Consider the following 23661-nt stretch of genomic DNA (forward strand, 5'->3'; position numbering starts at 1 on the left):
TGTCCAGATGAGGAAACTGAGGCATGAGAGGCCAGGGCACTGCCAGCGCCAGCTCTGCAGCATCTCAGCACAGAGGAGGCGGGAGCAGGCCGTGGCCCCCGTCCTCCCCCGCTCATCTGAGGGGCCCCAGAAGCTCCTGATTCATGGTCTGTCTGCATCAGCCCACTCGGCCCACCACGGCCCCTGGAGCCCCTAGAGTCACAGCATTGCCCCCCGAAGTCTTAGGTGAAAAGCTTGGCAGACCTCACCCAGATGTGGTCAGACTCCAGGCTGCAAGTTTGTCTGTGGAGAGAGGAGGCCTAAAGAAGGCAAGCCCTGGGGACTTCCCTGGTGGTCCTGTGGTCAGGACTCTGCACTTCCACTGCAGGGGGCACAGGTTCCATCCCTGGTCGGGGAACTAAGATCCCACAAGCCATGTGGTGCAGCCAAAAAAAGGCAAGCCCTGGACAGAGGCTCACAGGCACCTCTGGGAGAACCACAGCTGCCGGGGAAGAGCCCACAAGTGCAGGAAGGGGACTGAAGGGCCCAAAGGTAGGAGGAGGATTCCTGGCGCAGGGCCTGGGGACTGGGGGTGATCAGCCAGCCAGTGAGGCCTCTCTGGCCCCGACAGACTCCACTCCTATGTCCTAACTTCTCTGACCTATGCTCCAAATCAGAAGAAACAGTTGTCCTATGGGCCAGGTCAGACACAAAGATCAAAGATGTATTCAGTTTGGCTAACATGGAGCGTAAAAAAAAAAAAAAAAAAGTCTAACCCAAATGTTTTAAATTGTGAGATTTCACATTAAAAGCCAGATTTCCAACCTCTTTTGAAAAATCAGAAGCTCCAGCCACAAGATGCTCTTCTTCCCACATAGCCACATGAGTGGGAGCTGAGGGGCTGCCACACCTGATGGGGCATCAGTTCTGGAACACCACAGTCCCCACTGCTCCCTACCGCCCTCCCCTCCCCTGCCTGCCTGACCCCTGAAGATATCTGAATTCCAATCCTTTAGGCCCAACTTGACTCCATGACCTTACTCTTCTGCCCCTACCCCGCCCAGTCCTAGGGGTTCCTGGGGGAAGGCGCCCAGCCTGTGTGAAGTTAGCAGGGCTGGGAGAAGTAGGGGTTGGGGGCATTAGGTTAGTAACTCAGGGGCCTCTACCAGATCCATTTTTGTGAACAGCTGTTTCCAGTGACCCAGTCTGGCTAAGAATTTGGCAGGGGTTAAACCCCCTGACTTCCTGGTGTCGACCCAACAGCATGTATGGGCACGCGTCCTCTCTGTCCTCATGACCAGCAGGTGCCTTGGTGCCTAATGGGGCAGCTGCACTTGGCCAAAAGGGCAACTGAGAGAGGCAGAAATGATCCTCCCCCACCCCTGGGGACAGCTGCCCACATCCACGTGGCCCTCTGGGGAGGCCCAGCTTCCACCGCCACCACTGGGGCCACTTCCAAGGAAAAGAACCCAAACCTACTTTGTCTTCAGCCCCCTGGTCTTCTAGGAAAAGGCCCTGTAACAGATTTGGAGGCGACACTTTGCTCCCTTCATTGTGAACTGAGACACCGGCGCTGTAATGGAAGAGACAAGAAATGAGTAGCGAACGGGGGAGGGAGGTGGAAAAATTAAATTTTGCGTGATCAGCAAGGTTTCAAACAATCGCTCGCCAACTGAAGTGGGTGCCACATCTATAAGTCATTCTGTTTTATAGACCATTAGGATCTCCAGAGAGAACCTGCATGGAGACCACTGCTTTTTGTTGAAATTAAAATGTCAGAGAAAAAGAAATAGAACAAAACAGGGAATCTGCAATTAATTACCAGGCCATAAAAATTCAATAATCAGGAGGCAGAGCAGCCGCAGGCCCAGAGGTATCAGAGCCAGCGTAACAAGAATGGAATACATTAATCTTTTCAAATTAGTTTTTTAATCTGAGGGGGATATACGGTGACATGCCTCCCCTCCCCGCCCGCCTCCCACCTCCACAGGCTCTGGCCTGAAGCCAGGCACGGGGAGGGAGGTTCTGGTGTGAGCTGGGGGCCTGCCCAAACCCAGACCCCCAGAAAGGAAAGAGAGCGCCGGTTTGCAGCCCCGGCTGAGCCCAGCGCCCCGGTGCCGCCTGGCCTGGTGGAAGGGTCTCAGCAGAGAAACCATGAAAGCACTTCTGGTTTCCTCCTGATCAAAAGAGCTCATTGTGTGTCCACGCTCCTGCGTGGCCTCCCACGGGCCCAGGGCTCCCACAGCTCTGGTCAGTCCCGTGCTCTGAGCTCCGGGCTTCTTTAGTTCGCCCCGTGTCTTCAGCCTCAGCCAAGGCGCTCCCTCAACCAACCTCCCGCAACAAGCCTGTCCCTGAGCCTTGCGGGGGCTGAGCCTCGCCTAGAAAGCCCCCGGTGGGGCTCCAGTCTGCCCAGTGTGGTTGCTGAAGGCTGGTGTCAGGGGACAGCCGCGGAGGAACGGCCGATGGAATATGACTCCTTTTAAATGGAACAGCTATAGCCCAATAAGTCCCAGGCCCTGTGTGAATCCTTCACCTGGATTTTCTCATTTCATCTCCCGAGAGGTCAAGACTATTAAGAAACCCATTTTACAGAAGAGGAAATTGTGAAGCCGGGACACACAAGTTCCCTGTGTTCTGTGGTCTCTGAGCCCAGCTTCACTAACACAAGCCAGGACAGCTTCTTTCGCCTCGCCCCATTCGGCACGCAGTCGGTGTTTCCATCACTGTTCACTGGATAGCGTCCCTGCGGAACAGCCCTACAAGGGGACTTCACCTGCCCTCTGATCTTTCCTCTCCAAGATATCTTCAACTTATGATAACAGCGGCTGCCATTTCTTGAGCAGCTACTGTGTGCCAGGCTATGGGATCTGGTGCCGTTAATAGTAAGACAGTGGTCCCAGTTTTACACAAAGGAAACTGAGGCTCAGAGACTGATGGGCCCAAGATCTCACACCCAAGTCTACCTCGCACCCAAGAGCATGATTTTAACTAAGGGTGTTGTCTCAGCACCCCATCAACCAGACCTGACCCAGGGCTCCCAAACTCCAACTCCCCCCAAACATACATTCCTTCAACTTGACATCCTTGGTGACGTCCCCCAAGAGGCCCCCCTCCGATCCTCTCGGTCCCTCCCAGGGTTCCTTTAATTTCTGTCATTTGTACCTGTTAGTATCCTGTTATACCGACGTTCTACTCGCCCACCCACATATGCCCCTGGGGGTTCTCAGCAAAAATGGTAGCGATGAGGAAGCAGCAGAGCCGCCGGCACAGTTCCGAAAGCGGCCACTAGATGACGACTGACCCACGCGGGCGGGGCTTGCAGTAAGGCCATGAGGCCGCCAGATGGCGGTCGAGGCCGCGGTTCCGAGGGCACTGCCCCGGCAAGTTGGAGCCGCGAGGGCCCGCGGGTCCCAGGGCGGTCCCAGTAACCCTAGCGCAAGTGACCTGGACGCCGCTGCCTCCTGCCCGCACCATGACCCAGCCCGTGCCCCGGCTCTCTGTGCCCGCCGCGCTGGCCCTGGGCTCGGTCGCGCTGGGCGCTGCCTTCGCCAGCGGCCTCTTCCTGGGTGAGTAGGGCCGGGCCTTCGGCACCCTCGGCAGAGGCCCCGCGGGCGGACGGACGCAGGAACAGAGCCCGTGAACCCGCGAGGCTGGCTGCGGCTGAGGCTCACCCCCTGGCGCCCTGGAGCCCCAGGCCCTGACCCAGCACCACCCCTTCCCGGCAGGGAGACGGTTCCCTCCATGGCGATCCCGGCGAGAGAAGCGCCTGCTGCCCCCTGAGGACAGCCCCCTGTGGCAGTATCTGCTGAGCCGCTCCATGCGGGAGCACCCGGCGCTGCGGAGCCTGCGGCTGGTCAGCAGGGCCGGAAGCGGGAACGGGCGCCCACCTCGGGCCGGGAGGGACCCACGTGGCTGTGTGACCTTGGGCTGGTCGGTGGCCCCGTCTGGGCTTCCTGGCCGCGCAGGCCGGCCATAGTTGGGCGTTCCATGAGGGTCCGCCCCTGGGCCACGCCCACAGCCACGCCTCTGGGGGCTCTAAACCTGGGGCTCAGCTGGGTGACTGGCAGGGCTAGTGCGACCCTCTCCTCCCCCCAAGCAGCTGACCCTGGAGCAGCCGCAGGGGGATTCCATGATGACCTGTGAGCAGGCCCAGCTCTTGGCCAACCTGGCTCGCCTCATCAAGGCTAAGAAGGCGCTGGACCTGGGTAGGGCGCGCGGCTGGGGTCACTGGGGGCCGGAGTCACCGGGCCGTCGCCCTACTCTGGCCTGAGCCTGTCCGTGTCCACGTCCCCAGGCACTTTCACAGGCTACTCAGCCCTAGCGTTGGCTCTGGCGCTGCCCCCGGCCGGGCGCGTGGTGACCTGCGAGGTGGACGCAGGGCCCCCGGAGCTGGGACGTCCCCTGTGGAGGCAGGTGAGTGTCCCACACACCTGAGGCCCTCGTCGGGCCCCTGGAGCCCGGCCATTCCCAGCTCCGGGAGAAGGGACATGCTGACTCTGACCCCGCTCCTTTCGCACGCAGGCCGAGGAGGAGCACAAGATCGAACTTCGGTTGAAACCCGCCCTGGAGACCCTGGGTGAGCAACGGAGCGGAAAGGGCCTTGGCGCCATTTCCCAAATGGGACCACCCGGCGCGAGGTAGTGACCCGGTCCGCCGGGCGGGCTTGGGCAATGACAGCCCCCCCGCCACCCGGTACGCGGCCACATGCAGAGTGGCAGGCAGGGGCCCTCGAGTACCTGAATGGTCACAGCGCCTGGGCCGGCCTGGGCGGGGGCTTCCGGCCGCTGGGGCCTGCGGACTCAGCTGCATCTGCCCCTCCCTACCCCGCAAGACGAGCTCCTGGCCGCGGGCGAGGCCGGCACCTTCGACGTGGCCGTGGTGGATGCGGACAAGGAGAACTGCACCGCCTACTACGAGCGGTGCCTGCAGCTGCTGCGACCCGGAGGCGTCCTCGCTGTGCTCAGTGTAAGGGACAGCCCCGGGGGAGAAGAAAGACCCTCTTGAGCTGGGTCCGTCTTTTCCTTGGGCTCCTCCTCGCCCCACTGCCCCAGAGCCCCGCCTAGTGCAATCACGTAAGCTCCTCCCCCCAGGTATTCGAACTGAGTCCCCAGGTTTTCCACTTTCCCCTGCTCAGGTCCTGGGTCTCCAGCTCTCACCCCGCCTCCTGCTCAGGCACCCCCCCAGGCCCCGCCCCCACGATGCCCCGCCCCTCCGCAGGTCCTGTGGCGTGGAGAGGTGTTGCAGCCTAAACCGCAGGACAAGGCGGCCCAGTGTGTGCGAAACCTGAATGAGCGCATTCTGCGGGACGCCAGGGTCCACATCAGCCTCCTGCCCCTGGGCGACGGCCTCACCTTAGCCTTCAAGATCTAGGGCTGGCCCCTAGCGAGTGGCCTCAAGGGAGGGGCCCTGGGACCCCCAGCCATCAACACCGAGTTTTAAATCTGACAATAAAGTGAGGCCTGGGACACGACCATCTTCTGAGCCTCCATATGTGCTGAAGTGGGGTAGGGAGGGAAGGCCCCGCACTGGCTACATCTTCAACAAAAGGGAGGCTTGAGGGCTTCCCTGGTGGCGCAGTGGTTGAGAGTCTGCCTGCTAATGCAGGGGACGCGGGTTCGAGCCCTGGTCTGGGAAGATCCCACATGCCACGGAGCAGCTGGGCCCGTGAGCCACAATTGCTGAGCCTGCGCGTCTGGAGCCTGTGCCCCGCGACGGGAGGGGCCGCGATAGAGAAAGGCCCGCGCACCGCGATGAAGAGCGGTCCCCGCACCGCGATGAAGAGTGGCCCCCGCTTGCCGCAACTGGAGAAAGCCCTCGCACGAACCGAAGACCCAACACAGCCAAAAATAAATAAATAAATAAATAAAATCAAGTAAAACTTTAAAAAAAAAAAAAAAAAAAAAAAGGGAGGCTTGAGGCCACAGATGTTCATCCCCTCCCGGGCACACTCCTGAGGACCCTCTGGCACCAGGGCTGTGGCCTGACCACAGGAGCTTCCAGCTGACTGGAAGCAGGATATCAGAAGTTTTAATTGACCTGCCCACATGCAGTTGGTCAGAAACCCCAGCTCCTTGTGGAGATTTGCCTCTACAGGATCTGAGGGCTGGAAGCCTGGTAGAGCCCCTGTGGTCTCCCTCCGACACCTCTTCCTAAGAGGGGCAAATGAATGAAGTTCCTGTTCAGTGCAGCTGGAACTAGTGGAGACCAATCTGGGATCCGATGGCAGGAAAAAGGGCCTTGCTCCGTGTAAGTGTTGTAGGTTATGCAAATTCTGCTGGCCATTTGCCCATGTTGTCACAGAACTGTCAGCTTGGCCTCACCTCTGCAGTGGAGGCCCTGGTCAACATCACCTGAGACCAGGCCACTTGACTTAGACCTGAGAACCTCAAGGTTGACTGGAGTATATATCCTGTCCTCCCCCTGAAGTCCTTGAAGAACATGAGAGACTGAGTGGGATCACTGGCCAGAGGTGTGAAGCAGACAGGCCAATAGGTAGGAGGCAATCTTTAACAAGTTCCCCGGAGGAAGATGAAGAGAAAGTTAAGCTTTCCGACACAAACATCTATGAGCCTATGAGCCAAAGCGGAGAGGGAGCCAGGTGCTTCACTCTTCTGGTTTAAACCTCCACAATCCATAGGAAGATCTTATCTCCACACCACAAATGAAGATCAGGCTCAGATATGACGTGTCCTTTCCATCAACACTGCCTCAGGCCTCAGGCAGAAATGGCATCAGCCTAGAATTAGGTTTTGCCACCATCTGTTAGGCCTGGGTGGTGGAACTGAACCTGGAGGCTGCTGATTAATAAATTAATCATCTATTAATTTCTAACATATCAAGGCCACAGGAGCCCCAGGAGCCCACAGTTGGCAACTTTCACAACCCTACAGCATTTGGGATATATACTTGCATTTCAGACAACCCTCAGGAACCTGGCTGTAAACTATCCTCCTCTCTCCCACTTATAAAAGTATATAAGAAGCACATGGGTGAATAGGTCCATTTTACTCTTAAGTATCCTGAAAACACAAGAGACGCTTTCATACCTAGCTTGCAGACACCCTTTCCTGTTTTTTTTCTTACCTAGCAATAGGTCCTGCCTGATTCAAACAAACTGGTTCAAATTCCAACTTACTGCCATTAAGTTATGTGTCTTATTCAATGGGCCATTCCAGCCAGTCCCTTAGGACAAACAGTGAGATCACAAGGGGCCTCTGTGCCCCCCATTCCACCTGTATGGAAAGCTTGTTTGGGTTGCTAATCTCTCATCAGATTCTTCTTGACCTGGAAATTTTCAGCATGTATCACTTTTTTGGGTAATGAGTAAGTATTACATTTTCTTATCTGTTCTCTCTGACTTCAAACTATATCACAGATCTAGTATTATGAATTTGTTCAACAAAACCCTTCTCTAACCTTTGATGGTATCTAACTCTTCTCCCATCAAAATTCCTCTTTCCTACTTTTCCAACCAGAATCATCTATTAATTTCTATCATTCAGCTCAAGTCCAGATTAAGGCCAATGGCCACATAGCCTGAAGGCACTCTGGTCACAAACTTAGGCCCAAGCTTTTCAGTGTCTGCCTGAAAAGAAATGAGTAACGACCTCTCACTGGGGCCCATACACTTCCATTTTACAGACCCTCTGGGTACTGACACTGTCTGTCTATGCCTTGCTCCCTTTCCCTACACCTCGTCCCATCCCACCTAACTAGGGCCTGGATCATTTCCAAAGCAATAACCCAAAGGGGTGTGGTGGGTGTATACAACCTTCAGCACCATCCCTTCATTTCTCTTTTTTCATCACTTGCTAACTCTTCCTGGAGTTCACGATGATCCAATGTAATTTTTCAAATTTACAAACTGAAGATATAAAGGCATATATCTTCTTACTTTATTGTAGTCTAAAAATCTCATGGAGTTACTCTCGGGTCAGAGGACTGTGTGGCACAGATTTATGAAAAGAGCAAAATAAATGCTCACTGGAAAAATAAAGTACTAGCTAGATACAAGGAAGATTTGACCCTAGCTGCCAAGTTTTTAACTCTGCAAATACTTAGAGTCATAAATTATGTATACTTGTTTTATTCATAATTTGTAATGTTTTGGGATACCAAAAGTAATTCTAATGATGTTTGAAATTAACAAAAAATTTTAACCTCATCTTAAAACATCCACTGATCCATCTCATTCAATGGCAATATTCAATGTTAAAAGAAACATAAAAACAAACATGCACACAACTGCACAGTTTTCATAAAGGTCTATTTCATTATTGGTGGGTAGCGCATTTAACAGTTAAATACATTTAAATAATGTATAGGTGACTGCACGACTGCAGCACTGGTAACTAGATAGATAACCAATTCAACTAGAAACCAGCTAACAAGTAACTGCCTAAATATTTAAAATACAGCTCTTGTTTAGATCATCCTTTGTTTTGATCACCTTCTTGGGGGGGGGGGGCGAAGCCTGCTGGTCACACTGGAAATATATTAAGGCCAAATCTTCTGATATCCATTCCCAGAGGTTTCTTTCAGCTGGATTAAGCCTCCAGCTCCAGGGCAAGCCCAAGTTTGTGGCCTCCAGCGTTAATGCTCTTCCCATCTACCAGAGCAGACAGTGTAAGCTTCACACCTGTAAACAAAAGCAGACAACCATCATGTGCCTGAAACACCTCATGGGAGTCTGCAGTCACGCCACAACCTGTCACTTTTCCTCAGCGTGTCAGATGACCTACTAGTGCCAGCCACCAGAGGACGCTTGGGAGTATCTGAGACACCAGACAATTCATGTGCACATCCACAGTAAGGAAGGCATCAAGTCCCCGAGCATAAGAACGTTCATAATAAAGCTCAAACAGCTCTGGAAAATACAATCATGTTCAATACACTACCCAGACTAAAAGACAACCATAATTGGATCCTGGAAAGGAAAAGCTACAATTAAGAGACATTTCTGGGACAAGTGCAGAAATCCAAATATATACTATATATTAGGTATTATTTCAAACTGTTGATTTCCTTAGCTGTGAAAACAGTATTATAGTTATGATGTCTTTAAAATGATGCAGTTAAAAATGTCTTACTCTCATGATATGTATGCTAGGGCTGATGTGTCTGTGTGTTTGGAAAACATATATTTAAATAATTCATAAGGATATGTGGGGAAAAAAGAAAAGAAGGATTATGTATACAGACATGGAGAGATAAAACAAACAAGATGAATGTTAGTAATTGGTCAATGTGGGGAAGGTATGAGTGTTCGTAGTACCATTCTTTTCTTTAGGTTTCAAAACAGTCAAAAAGTCTGGGGAAAGAGTTCCAAGTGCTTTAGAACCTTGCTCTTCAGCTGGTGGTTCAAGAACCAGCAACACTGGCATCACCTAAGAGCTTGTTAGAAAGTCAGAACCCCTCGCCCCAGACCTATGTATTTTTTATAAGATTCCCAAGGTGATTCATGCACACACTGCTATTTGAGAAGTACTGCTCTAGAAACCACAGCAAGGCTCAAAATACTATGTAAAGTAAATGAGACTATAGAGACCAAACAACCAAAGCTATGAGTGAACTATGACTGGAGAAATAAAAATTACTACAAGACATTTCAGGTACAAGTGAGGAAAGTAAATAGAGAATGGATATTAAATAATAATATGGAATCACTGTTAACTTTCTCAGGTGTGATAACAGTATTGTGGTTATGCAGGAGAATGTTCTTATTCTGAGGAGATGCATGCTGAAGCATTTAGGGAAATGTCATGATAGCTGCAACTTCCAAACGGCTCAGCATTAAAAAAAAAAAAAAAAAAAAAGGAAAGGAATAAAAAACTGTGGCAAAAGGTAAACATGTGTTCATTGTACTCTCTGTCAATTCTTCTGTATGCTTGAAAGGTTTGCAAAAGAAGAAGCTGAATCTTGAGAAAGAAAAACAGAGTTGGAGGAATCAGGCTCCCCGACTTCAAACTATACCACAAAGCTACAGTAATCAAGACAGTATGGTACTGGCACAAAAACAGAAACAAATCAACGGTACAGGATAGAATGCCCAGAGATAAACCCAGGCACATATGGGCACCTAATTTACGACAAAGGAGGCAAGAACTTACAGTGGAGAAAAGACAGCCTCTTCAATAAGTGGTGCTGGGAAAACTAGACAGCTACATGTAAAAGAATGAAATTAGAACAGTACCTAACACCATACACAAAAATAAACTACAAATGGATTAAAGACTTGAATGTAAGACCAGATACTATAAAACTTTTAGAGGAAAAACACTCTTTGACATAAATCACAGCAAGATCTTTTTTGACCCACCTCTTAGAGCAACAGAAATAAAAACAAAAATAAACAAATGGGACTTAATTAAACTTAAAAGCTTTTGCACAGCAAAGGAAACCATAAACAAGACAAAAAGACAACCCTCAGAATGGGAAAAAATATCTGCAAATGAAACAACAAAGGATTAACCTCCAAAATATACAAACAGCTCATGGAGCTTAATATCAAAAAAACAAACAATCCAGTTAAAAAATGAGGAGACCTAAATAGACATTTCACCAAGGAAGACATACAGATGGCCAAGAGGCACATGAAAAGATGCTCAACATCACTAATTATTAGAGAAATGCAAATCAAAACTACAATGAGGTATATCACCTCACGCCGGTCAGAATGGCCATTATCAAAAAAGCTAGAAACAATCAATGCCGGAAAGGGTGTGGTGAAAAGGGAGCCCTCCTACACTGTTGGTTGGAATGTAAATTGATACAACCACTATGGAGAACAGTATGGAGGCTCCTTAAAAAACTAAAAATAGAACTACCATATGACCCAGCAATCCCACTACTGGGCATATACCCTGAGAAAACCATAATTCAAAAAGACACATGCAACCCAATGTTCATTGCAGCACCATTTACAATAGCCAGGACATGGAAGCAACCTAAGTGTCCATCGACAGATGAACGGATGAAGAAGATGTGGCACACATATACAATGGAATATTACTCAGTCATAAAAAGAAACGAAATTGAGTTATTTGTAGTGAGGTGGATGGACCTAGAGTCTGTCATACAGAGTGAAGTCAGAAAGAGAAAAACAAATACCGTATGCTAACACATATATATGGAATCTTTAAAAAAAAAAAATGGTACTGATAAACCTGGTTGCAGGGCAGGAATAAAGAGGTAGACATAGAGAATGGACTTGATGACATGGGGTGGGAGGGCGAAGCTGGGGCAAAGTGAGAGTAGCTTCAACATATATACACTACCAAATGTAAAATAGCTGGCTGGTGCGAAGCAGCAGCATAGCAAAGGGAGATCGGCTCGGTGCTTTGTGATGACCTAGAGGGGTGGGATAGGGAGGATGGGAGGGAGGCTCAAGAGGGAGGGGATATGGGGATATATGTATGCATATGGCTGATTCGCTTTGTTGTGCAACAGAAACTAACACGGTATTATGAAGAAATTATACTCCAATAAAGATCTATTTAAAAAAAAATATCTAACAGTCTGTTTTCCAAAGTGGCTGTAATATTTTATGTGCATGCCAGCACTGTATGAGGGCTCTAACTTCTCCCTATCTTCATCTACACTTGTTATTTTCTAATGTTATATCCATTCTAGTGGGTAGAAGTGGTATTTCATTGTGGTTTTAATTTACATTTACTTAATGACTAATGACACTGAGCACCTTTTCCTGTGCTAATTAGCTATTTGTATGTCTTCATATAAATGTCTTTGAAAGTCTTTTGCCATTTTTTGATTGGGTTGTTTGTCATATTTATTATTGAGTTGTAAGAATTCTTTATGTGTTATGGGCACAGGACCTTTGTATGATTTGCAAACATTTTTCTCAGTCTATGGTATGTCTTTTCTTTCTCTTAATACTGCCTTTTGAAGCATAAACTCAAGTTTCCATTAAAAAAAAAGAAGCTGAGAAATGAAACTAATTTTGAAACCACTATCAGAACAATCCTTAATACTTACCAGGCCTCAGAGTCTGAGTGTAGCCCACTCCAATTAAACTAGAGTTGTTGACTTTTGCCTAAGATAAAATGCAAAAACAAATGTAAGACAAATTTTTGAATGGAGAGACAAAGCCCCTGGGTGTTTCCCTATCATACAATTATGACGCGTTCACTTTTCCACGAGTTAATAAAATTTAATACTGTATTAAGCTAAGCAAAAACTAGGTGCCACTTAATCCTCATCCACTAAATTCAAATTGTCAGCAGGACACAAAACTCTTGCAATCTTTTGGGATGTGTCCACAGACCCCAAATTGTCCATATAGCACAAAAGCCTAAGCACTCTCATAAAAACTGTCCTTGTTGAGTCTAATCTAGCACATAAAACCATACCAGAATGTGGGTAATGGAAGTTCACCAGGCTCACTAACTACATGACATTGACACACACACCACCCTCAAAGTATGGCATGTGTACAGTTTAAATTTGTGACTACGACACACACTACTTTCAGGGGTATTCCTAAAGAATCTAAACCATGCATGTTCTAAATCTCCAAATGACAAGCACTTCCTCTGAAGAAAGAGACTGACTACAACTCCTTTAACTCACTTTCTCACACCTCTCATTAATGCCCTTGAGTCTTGGCTGTATATAACTAGACTGTGCTTAAGAAGACGTTCCAAAGGGGCATCATTTACCAATCCAGACCCCTTCCCTCCTTGTACAATTCTACTATTTTAGGATTTTAGTCACAGACTTTAAAGGGCCGGAAGGAATCCTGGAGAGCAAGACATGGTCAGGAAAAGCTTCTAGCTCCATTCTCTCCCACCACTGACATCACTTAAACCATACCAGAGGCCTATGGCTGTAAATGGGGGCATCTCACCCTGCTCTCCATGGCCTAGGTTGCCTAGTCAGGCAACTTTGCTCTTCAGCATTTTGAGCGCTATGGTAATAAAAAGATAACAAACAGCCTCTGGGATCAAAACAGACTTGGAAATGATTTGATGTCTACGCTCTTTTGTAATGTATATCAAAACAGCCCAACTGAGAGAGAAATGATCCAACTATACAGGCAAAAGTCACATAAACAACACCTGTATTCACTTGGCACTACAACCAAGTCTTCATGAGCCACCAATGACCATGCGAGTTATTTGTCTAAGGAAGAAATGCCCCACTAGTAACCATCTTGTGCCAAACAAATTAAGAGCCCCAAACAATAAAACAGCTCCTACAATTTTAGGAGTCAACCATGAAACTAATGGAGCATTACGCAATGCTTTTATGCTTGATTAGGGTAACAGCAGCACTACTTAGGTGGACCATGCTAAATATTCAATAGTTTTCCAAACTAATGCCCAGAAGTCACTCACTGGCACCCAGGTCCCAAGCTGCCTTCCCATTTTAGACTGTGAGAGAGCTGCATCTTCTGCTGGCATTAAACCTGTGACGGTGCCACAGACATACATGTGAAGAGAACAGCAATGTAGCTACCACAGCCCAGTGTGCTGTGTGAATCCTAAGGATTTACTGCTACAGTGTAGTTAGAAATAGAGAAGGGAAAAATAAATGAATCACTGCCTTGCCAACAGGAAAAGCATTCCGGGTGCTTCTCATTCTCTCTGATTACAACTCTGCTAAGCTAAAACAAGAATGGGGCTAAAACTTAACTGCCTAAATTATCAAACCATATCATCCTCAGGAATGAAGATGACTTTATGTAACAGAAATAACTCTCATGGAAGGTTTAACTCTCTTTCATTCTAGTACGTACAGTGCTTGACCTGTAAGCAATTAACATGCAAGAAGAGCTGCTGATCTGCCTGAAACTGGAGCCAGCGCTCTATACCCTCAGACACTGTACTCCCTCCTACCACAATCCAGTATGACTGAAGGAAGAAATAGCAGAAAGAGTGTAAGGACAGGACTAGGGTGGCCATGCAACCCAACCAACCCACAATAGAGGGGAGGGAGTTCCTGGGATGCAGGACTTTCAGTGCTCAAGTTGGGATAGTCCCGGGCAAAGCAGGATGAGCTACCTAGTCACCCTAGACAGAAGGGAAATCAAAAGACATGCAAGTCCAGTCCTGGCCCTACCTCTCTGTCCTTCCTTCCCTAGCTGTGGTCTAAGTCCTTCCTCTCTCCAAACTTTGGTTTCTTCACTTGCAAAACAGCATGTGTACCACTGGCTGCTCAGATCAAATCTGAAGATATTTTGTAAACCATTAAAGACAAACACAAAGTAACAGAGTAGTATTACCTTCCAACCAGGATGAGAACTGCCCAGGGCCCAAATCACTGGCTTCCCTGGGCTTGAACAGGCTTGGCCCTCATAGTTATTATCTACACTACTTCAGCAGCTTTTGAAGTTAATTTAAACAAACTCCTGTGGCCTGCATAGCAAACATCTCTGTCTCAACAAAAAAAACAGCATTCCAAGTTCTAGTCCCAATCTGTGTGTAAATTGGGAATTGTGTGAACCACAGTTCAAATTTTCAACACAATCCAATATACCCAAAGATTAAGTCCCACAACCAAAATCCCATTCTAAGCCCACAGCAGTACTCACAGAAATGGAAGCAGTGGGATCCAACTGATATTTAGCTGCAATGCCAAAGCGAGTACAGTTGGTTCCTGATGTCCAAGCAAGGTTTACTGAAGTGTCAAGATCTTCACATACTTTCTGATAAATTGATCCTCCAAATTCTGTCCCATCATTGCTATAAGATATTTTAAATTAGTCAACCTAGACTAGACAATGTAATAAAGTCTAAGGCACAAGGCTGATATTGTAGCATTACATTTAAATAAAAGCCATTGCTTACATGGGTCTCTAGTGTTCCACTGAAAACTTTAGTGTTTTTTTTTTTTAAAGATTTATTTTTTTATTGATTAATTGATTGATTGATTGATTGCTATGTTGGGTCTTCGTTTCTGTGCTAGGGCTTTCTCTAGTTGTGGCAGGCGGGGGCCACTCTTCATCACGGTGCGCGGGCCTCTCACTATCGTGGCCTCTCTTGTTGCGGAGCACAGGCTCCAGACACGCAGGCTCAGTAATTGTGGCTCACGGGCCCAGCCGCTCTGCGGCATGTGGGATCTTCCCAGACCAGGGCTCGAACCCGTGTCCCCTGCATTGGCAGGCAGATTCTCAACCACTGCGCCACCAGGGAAGCCCAAAACTTTAGTTTTAAAAGGTCTTTTCGGGGCTTCCCTGGTGGCGCAGTGGTTAAGAATCCGCCTGCCAATGCAGGGGACACGGGTTCGAGCCCTGGTCCAGGAAGATCCCACATGCCGTGGAGCAACTAAGCCCATACGCCACAACTACTGAGCCTGCACTCTAGAGCCCGCGCGCCTAGAGCCCGTGCTCCACAACAAGAGAAGCCACCGCAATGAGAAGCCCGCGCACTGAAATGAAGAGCAGCCCCCGCTCACCGCAACTAGAGAAAGCCCGCGTGCAGCAGCGAAGACCCAACACAGCCAAAAACAAATAAATAAAATAAGTAATTTTTTTTTTTTAATGTCATCAATGGTCTTTTCCCAACTTATGTCCCAAAACACGGATTGGTCGAATCAATCATGGTATATCTACCCAGCAGAATTATCATGCAGCCACTAACAATCACTAAGAATACATAATGCTATAGGAAAATGATCAAAATGTATTAAGGTGGGCGAGAAGGTTACAAAACAGACTTTTTGGTATGTATTTTATATACACACATATAAAAAGATGAAACACCAAAGCATTAACAATTAACAAAAATTATACATCTAGATGGTGGGATTATGAAAAATTTTTGTTTTCTTCTTTGTACTTCTGTTATATACCAATGCATCATTTTTATAAGGGAAAAAATTCTTTTTAAGTCCTTTCTACATATACATTTAATTTGGGTTAGGTAAAAACTCTATACATTTTAGGTAATCCTATCAAATGAGCACCTCACACATCACAGACAATTAAGTCAAATGAATGCACATAGAGTTTGGCAATGTCTTAGCCTTTTTTTTTTGGCCGCACCATGCAGCTTGTGGGATCTCAGTTCCCTGACCGGGGACTGAACCCGGACCACGGCAGTGAAAGCTCCAAATCCTAACCACTAGACCACCAAGGAACTCCCGTCTTAGCCTCTTCTAAAAATCCAAAGCACATCAAGCCTCATGTGAAATGAACATTTACTCTCTCAGCACCAAAGCTCAGACTAATGGTTTTTACTGTACACTTCTGAAGGGCATTCTAGAAATGCCCAAGGATGATCTTTTTATGTTAAGAGAACTCCTTTAGGTTGTACTTAGATTCACAGGAGATGACAGGAGACATCAATACCACTTTGAGGTCCTACATCATAATATCCCACAAAAGAAATACTCACACATTAGTGTGTAGCTGGAAGTCCCCAGTCCTGTAGCCCACTGCAAAGTTATTCCTTGTCAGCTTTGATTTGGCACTGTCAAAGGTCATCTGGTACCCAGCAAGCCAGCCCTCATAACCAAAGACTGCTGAACCGTGGATTGCAGGTCCAGCAAAATCAAAGTCAACATCACAACCAAGGTTTATACATTCCCTCTTGTAAGAAGACTTGATTTTACCACTTTTCTTTCTGGAAAAAGAACAAACTGTCTTAAAACTGATGTCAGTGGGAAAGATTTACAGACATAACTTCTGCACAGAGGGCACAAAACAGATTTAAATGAACCTCACTGTAACTGGGGAGTACAGGCACACTTCGTTGTTTTACTGCAGTTCACTTTACTGTGTTTCCCTCCCCCCCACACCTGTTTGTAGCAGGGTTTGTAGCAATTGAGGGTTTGCAGCAATCCTGCATCAAGCAAATCTGTTTGGGTGTTTTTTCCAACAGCATTTGTTCACTTTGTGTTGCTGTGTCACATTTTGGTAATTCTCACAATATTTCAAACATTATTAGCATTATATTTGTTACAGTGATCTGTGGTCACTGATCTTCTGATGTTACTACTACGACTTGGTGAAGGCTCAGATCATGGTTGGCATTTTTTACAAATAAAGTATTTTTTAATTAAGGTATGTACATTGTTTTTTTCCCCAACATAATGCTACTGCACACTTAACAGACAACAGTATAGTGTAAACATAACTTTTATATGCACTGGGAAACCAAAAAATCCCTATGACTCGCTTTTTTACAATATTCACTTTATTGCAGTGGTTTGGAACCAAACCTACAATATCTCCAAGGCATGCCTGTATAAGAGGTAGCAAGATATCATAAGAGGTAAAAAAAAAATATGGCTCAATGAACTGAAAGACAGGCACATGGGGCAACTGGACCACCACCACCACAGGAAGACTGCTTTGCAGAACTGGTTATCAGTCACAAAAACCTACAAAAAACATGTTAGGTACCCAAGTTAGTGTCATAGTAAGAGGCAAATATTTGAAGGCAAGCTAACAACCATACTGCTCATGTTCCAAAGGCAGAAACAGAAATTCACCACCACAAGCCAGCTGAATGTGCACCTTTCTTAAATATACCAAAGAAGAATGCTTTTAAATTTAAAGCAGATAAAAATGTCCATGCTTACCCCGTGTTTGGTGAAAAGGTGGTATCAAATGTCAGTTTCAAACCTTGACAAATCTATTTCGAGAGAAAAAGAATTTGTTTTCAGCTCTATTTCTTTTTTGAAATACAAAAATAAAATAATTAATACTAAAGCACATTTTCAAATGTTACCTGGTCTTCAATAGCAATTTCTGTTCCCAGAGTATTATCAGTGTTCCACTTTTCTGTGAAAGTCAGACCATACTCACACCATTTATATTTGGTCTCCAAGGTCCCGGTAACTTTACCAGTGTCTGTATTAGATGAACCAGATGTTGAGAATTCCTAACAAGACAAGACAAACTTCAGGAACTTTCTCGTAAGCCTAGAAGAATCCACTTCCTAATTTACACACACACACACAAAAACCCACTGAAACACAATAATTTCACTAATCCTCTTTTTTCTAGCTTCCCAAACACTCCTACCCTCTGCTACTGAGTATATACAAGAGCGACAAATTAGCCTGTAAGTTACTGACTACACCTTACTACTGCTGACATTTCCAACCAATGGATCAAAAGTTACTTGTTTCTGATTCTCAAGTGAACAACAAACTATACAACTTTTAAGGAAACTTCTGCTAAGGTGATTTTATTTGGGATTCAAAAAAATCAGTGGGGGAGGTAGGTGGGGGTGGATGGATGTTTTAGTACTGCTTCCAATCTGCCTGATATTGAATGAAACACTAAATAGGTCAGTATGGCTAATCACAGACCCCCTTCATTAAAATCTGAGTTTATACACAATTTACTATGAAATGGTTCCTGGAAATCCTTAAAAGGAAAGCATCCCACTGTAAGAATCTATGCCACAAACAAAAGTTTTTTTTTTTTTAATTCTTTGGTAACCTCAATATTGTTTCTGACATAAAGAGTCTTCATCAGGTTTAATGCCTTTCCAGCCATCTTTCACATTCTCATTAAAAAAAAAAAAAAACGGGGAGGGCAATTATAGATTTACTCTATAACTGGTTTATATCATGCATAATATAAACTATACTCTGTAAAACTGATGATATTAGTAGAAAAAATAACCTATGCAGTGATCAATTTGAAGTGCACTATATAATCTTATGTTTGTAGCAAATATAAATAACTTGCCAATCCCTAATTGCACACCAACTGAAAAGAAAGGCATAATATGGAGAGGGCTTAACTGAAATTCAAAATCTGCTACAGATAATCCAGAAATCTAACCTTCCAGAGCTTAGTATACAGGCAAGAAAATGAAATCTTCCAAGATAAAATGTTAAAAATGCCCTTTGAGGGTTCTGATCTGACTGCTAATGATGGTTATACTCTTAAGGCCACTGGAAAGCCAAATTTAAAGATGGCTAATCTGATCTAATAAAGAAAAGCCTTCGACCTGAAATTGTGATACCTGCAGAATGAGGAAATATCAAAAAGTCTATCAATAGGAGAAAAGACCAATCATCCTTCACTTAGAAAACAGAGCATTTGTGTAACTATTGCTCTGCCGTGAAACAGACTCAATTCTTTAGGTCTTATATACAATCTCCTGAAATTAGATGCTTTCAGTAACAGAAATTTCAAGTCAAAGCTTGGCACTCAATGCCCATACTAAAAAGCACCAGATTGTGTTAGGGAAGAACACTGGATATGAAATTAGGAGTCCTGACATCCAGTTCTGGCTGGCATTTACCAAATGAGTAACACTGAGGAAGACACTTTTCTGGGTCTCAGCTACCTCAACTGTCATAACAAAACCTACCTCTGGAGGATAAATTGGACTGAGACTTTGAAAGCTTTGCACATTTCCACATGCTCTACACAACAAGAATGCATTATTAAAACAATATAATATATATGAAGCCACGCTCTAACAGATTTGAAATGCAAATGTGTACGAGTAGCTATTTTTAGTCCTGAGTGACAATGATTAATGATTCTTGAGGCCCCACCCACTGCCACCCATCAGCCCACAGACTGAGCCAGCTTATATACATGCTAAGTACATGCCAAGGAGTCCTCAAGACACAAAACCAAGAAGATCACACTGTGATCTGGGACCAGAATTGGGTCAGATGACACCACTGGTAGAGCTTATACCCTCCCTTTCACTCCTCACCAAGACATTTAGGCTTCTACCTTCTGCAGTGGCCCAGACATCTTTGCAATTCAGGTGAGAAATGGGACTATTTGGGGCCAGGTACATATTACAAGATCAGTGCCATGTTTCTGAATTACATACATTAAATGTAAATTAAAACATACTATATCTAATCAAGCTCTTACATATCCTTCATGTTCTTAAGCTTAATTTCATAAAATTCCTATCCACAATAAGCCTTTCCTTTCCAACAAAGATTCTGATTTATCAAACAATCTAGTACTAGATATACTGCTCTGACTGTTCCCCACTTTAAAGTTTATTTTGGCTCTCCAGCCAGCCAGCAAGCTTTTTAAACACAAGAATTGAGTCTTCTACTTTTTTTAGAAGGCCTTTTGTGTTTCAGCAAATACACAGCAAGTGGTTTATAAGGGGCAACAGGTTAAGAGAGGGAACACAAAACAAACACTAAGTCACTGCTCTGTAACCTGTTACCTTGAGCAAGTAAGTCACTCAACCACACTAAATACTCAGGCTTCCTTTCAGACCAAAGAAACCAAAAACCAGATGTGACCAATATAAAACCCCAGAAATCCAAGTCTAGGCATTGAGAAACTACAAAATGATTAATTTAAATAAATACCAGTTATATGCACTAAGGGCGTTAACAACTATAGGAAGAATTTATCAAAATAACCAATAATATTCAATATGCACACACTATACCCATCCCCAAAACAATCCCAAAACAAAAAATTTTCGAAGAAAAAAATTACACAAAATTAAATTTTACTTTACTCTCTTTGAGGGAGTGTTAGGCAGGATCAAGACATCCAAATATCAAAATAGTAACCTCTTTAAAAATACTCAAATTTAGGACTCCCTAAATTCACAAAATACAAGTGGAAACCCTCCCCAAGGCGGGCTGCTAGAATATGACCATTACATAAATGATTAGTACACTCAAATTAAGAGTTACTGAATATTTTTATGCCCAGAACTCTTAATGTTTTTCACAGGCATTAAAAGAAGGGGTTACAAAAAAGTATAACAGGTTCCCTGCCTTTAAGCTTGCAACCTTACTGAGTAAACAGAATCCCACATGACCAGAGTCTTTCCTGAGTTCCTTGTGCATACAAAGTAATATGGCAAAAGACCACATGAAAATCAGAAATCATATCCAAAGCCAAAATAAATCAAGATAAAATTCCCTTAAAACGAAATTATCTTTTGCTCCTTCTTTAAGATAAAATGGGTAGACATCTTTCAGTTATGACTATTTTATGGGTTGAAAAATTGTATAAAGGCTCGTCAGAACTTATCAAATACCTAACACTCACCACGCCACTGCATGACTTTGTTTTCACATCCAGTTTCACCAACCCAAAACCTTCAAGTAGAGAGCAAAAGAAGAACAAAATGATCTTTTTGTATAAAAGATGCATACCAATAGCTGACTCTACATTTAAAAAAACAAAAACCAGAAAGATTTCACATATTCAGAGGGGGATAAAAATGTGTGTTGATATACAATATTTAAATGAAAACAATTTAAATTATTCTATGTAAATAACATGTAAAGGACAGAACACCTCTATGAAGCTTTGCCTAGTATGTTGGTATGTATTTGGCACCCACCCTCAAAGATAGTTTTCAAATCATCTTATCAAAGCATTTATTAAAAAATGCTTTTCAAACCTAAACATCAGATCAGAAAATCAATTCAACTTAAATATCAGAACAGTCAATAGTTTATTATAATACAGGCATTTAGAACATTTATCCCAAAGGCATACCTCGCTTTGGAATTAATAATCTGAACAACTGGGGAAATAATCTAAAGGATAGGGAGGGTGGGGTGTGGAACAAAATCTTTAAGAAAACCCATATTTATTTGCAAAAACGCATAACCCTTTATGAGTCACCACCATAAATGCAAAAAACAGTAAAACATCGTAATTCTAGTCAACCAAGGCCTAAACTATATCCGAACGAAATGAAAGCACAATTGTTTTTTTTCTTAAAGGTAAATTCCCTGAACTAAAGTATGAAAAAATGGAGGACATTGGGATGGAGGAAGGAAATGTGGGATGGAGGGGAATGTGGATTGTTACAGTACTCTTTTAACAGAAATATTATCTTAAATGTAGCTAATAGAAGAATTACTGCAGCAAGGTATTTACAATCTGAAGAAATTACTAATTCACTAAGCAATCCAAACACACATTTTCGCTTCAGATCTAAAATTTTTAAAACATTTCTTACCAAATCCTTTGTTGAATATATCTCTGGCAGCTTTGCCAAGGTCAGCATATGATGGAGGAATACACATTGCTGCTGGGAAGAAACATTCCAGTGTTAATGTCCCTGTTCTCCCACAGTCTGTCCAAGAACTAGCTTATGACCCACTGCTACCTTTAAATCCAAGCAGTCCAACTTGGTTTTGATACCACTAGAAGCTACAATAACACTGTAGTCTAGTACGATCCATGAAGGAGGTATCGGCACCAAAGGTTTACTCCTAAAATAGATAATCACAGTTAAGTGCTTATACAAACTTGGGAAATTCCCTCCAAAATATAAAAAGATTTTCTATTCCTAAATTTACACAGTGCCTGTAGCCTCACTTCCTAGGATGGGACTAGTACAAAGAATCAAACACATACACACGTATATATCTGTACATACAGACATACCTGCCAAAATTCACTGGAATGTGCTAATTTAACCAAATGAGATTAAATTAAAAACTAAGACAAGTCCCTCTCCCCCCTATTCATCCTTTAGTATCCTCAAGGAGATCAAAACCAATATTCTGAAGTAGAAAGAGAAAGATAATTCATACTCCTGAAACTTAAATATTGGAACTTAAAAATAAATACAGCCATTTATGTTTCACTCAAACGCTTACATCAACTAAATATCAAATGCACTTTAAACATATTAATATGACACTCAAGTCCTCGGCCCACGCTGTGAGGCATAAGGGCAAGCAATCTGAGGTCGTTACACCAGCTCATTCATTCTACATAGCACGTCCACGCCCTTAGGAGCACATGTAATGAATGACCTTGCGCCCTCACACGGGGGGTTACTACTTCCTCTAAAAAAGTGACCGATCCAATCCTGCAAAAGCTGAACCCGATAATTAATAACTTTCTGCTTCTGAGTTCGTCAAAGCTGAACGTGAATGCGGCCACAGACCAGCTCCCCAGGCCTAGTCAGTCCCCGTATCCGAAATCCAACCACCCAGCCCCTCCGCCGCAAAGCCAGGGAAGTCAGACGGTGGAGTGGCTACCGAAAGAGGCGAACTTCCAAGCTCCTGGAGAGAGAGGGGGAAAGAAGCTGCGATTTTCTGGTCGGGAGGCTTCGGCTACCCAGACACCGCCGCCCCATCCCGCAGATATCTCCACTCTACTTACGCCGTGGGCAGGTCTGTCCGTAGGTCGCCATGGCGAGGCCGCGGGGAGAGGTGATCTGAGGGAGGAACAAGAAGTGCGATCAGCGGGGCTCAGAGGCGAATCAAGGGATCAGAAGGGGGTCTCAGACAGAGGAGAGAGGGGCCGCGGGGCAGCGCGGCCATCTTAGGGAGTCGGGGCCGACCCCGAGTCCGGCTCAGGCGTCCTGCTTGGCCGCCGGAGCCTAGGCCCCAAGGTCCGAGTGAGGCGGGCGCGGCGGTACCTGATGGTCTCCTGGGGGGAGGGGCAGGCACCGCTGCCGCTCCGCTAGCAGCTGAGGCCGCTCGGCTAGCTCTGCGTCCCGCTGCAGCTACCGCGGCTGGAGGGCGAAGTGAAGGAGACACTGTTCCGCCCGCCGCAACCCTGTCCTCCCCCCGCCAGGACCCTGCCGCTGCCCCTGGGGCTGCCCACCGCGCCTGTCCCCGCAGCGCCGTCCGCTGCTCACTCCAACCTGCTCCGAAACGGCCACGTGTTCCGAGAGCACCGCTGCCCACGGGGTGAGCTGCCTCGATCCCTCGGCAGGGGCAGGAAAAGCAGAAGCTGCCGGACCTCAAGTCAGGCAGCTACGAGGGCAGCCCCTGAGGCGAGGG

General features: G+C 45.6%; 2 protein-coding genes and 1 long non-coding RNA gene across 7 annotated transcripts in view; 1 reads left to right on the plus strand and 2 right to left on the minus strand.

The window, feature by feature from the left end:
• The window catches only part of LOC102999936 (uncharacterized), a 142952-nt gene extending 138980 nt beyond the window's left edge, over nt 1–3972 (minus strand). The window contains exons 1-2 of the long non-coding RNA XR_449688.2: nt 3867–3972; nt 1459–1552 (exon numbers count right to left, since the gene is read on the minus strand). This is a non-coding gene — a long non-coding RNA (uncharacterized LOC102999936). The remainder of the gene's footprint in view (nt 1–1458; nt 1553–3866) is intronic.
• COMTD1 (catechol-O-methyltransferase domain containing 1) lies at nt 3325–5449 on the plus strand. Of its 3 annotated transcripts, none has more exons than XM_057531336.1 (7): nt 3325–3545; nt 3705–3832; nt 4076–4184; nt 4274–4392; nt 4501–4616; nt 4811–4944; nt 5197–5449. In XM_057531336.1, exons 1-7 carry the CDS (start codon nt 3452–3454, stop codon nt 5226–5228), a joined length of 732 nt encoding a protein of 243 aa, XP_057387319.1. In that variant the 5' UTR covers nt 3325–3451; the 3' UTR covers nt 5229–5449. The 3 variants fall into 3 exon arrangements, with proteins under 3 accessions (XP_057387319.1, XP_028024413.2, XP_007166620.2); XM_028168612.2 differs by having other exon boundaries at nt 4501–4555; XM_007166558.2 differs by having other exon boundaries at nt 4079–4184; nt 4501–4555.
• A 2930-nt stretch (nt 5450–8379) lies between these two features.
• On the minus strand, nt 8380–23455 carry VDAC2 (voltage dependent anion channel 2). 3 transcript variants are annotated; one of them, XM_057531335.1, is made up of 11 exons: nt 23295–23455; nt 23036–23090; nt 22912–22935; nt 21879–21947; nt 20954–21003; nt 17673–17825; nt 17524–17576; nt 16335–16562; nt 14531–14681; nt 11974–12031; nt 8380–8617 (listed from the first exon to the last, which is right to left on the minus strand). In XM_057531335.1, exons 2-11 carry the CDS (start codon nt 23064–23066, stop codon nt 8526–8528), a joined length of 909 nt encoding a protein of 302 aa, XP_057387318.1. In that variant the 5' UTR covers nt 23067–23090; nt 23295–23455; the 3' UTR covers nt 8380–8525. The 3 variants fall into 3 exon arrangements, with proteins under 3 accessions (XP_057387318.1, XP_007166622.1, XP_007166624.1); XM_007166560.3 differs by lacking the exon at nt 22912–22935; XM_007166562.3 differs by lacking the exons at nt 22912–22935; nt 23036–23090; nt 23295–23455 and adding exons at nt 22324–22332; nt 22567–22648.
• Nucleotides 23456–23661: the final 206 nt, after the last annotated feature.

The sequence above is a fragment of the Balaenoptera acutorostrata genome, chromosome 16, assembly GCF_949987535.1.
Source record: "Balaenoptera acutorostrata chromosome 16, mBalAcu1.1, whole genome shotgun sequence".
NCBI lineage: Eukaryota > Metazoa > Chordata > Mammalia > Artiodactyla > Balaenopteridae > Balaenoptera > Balaenoptera acutorostrata.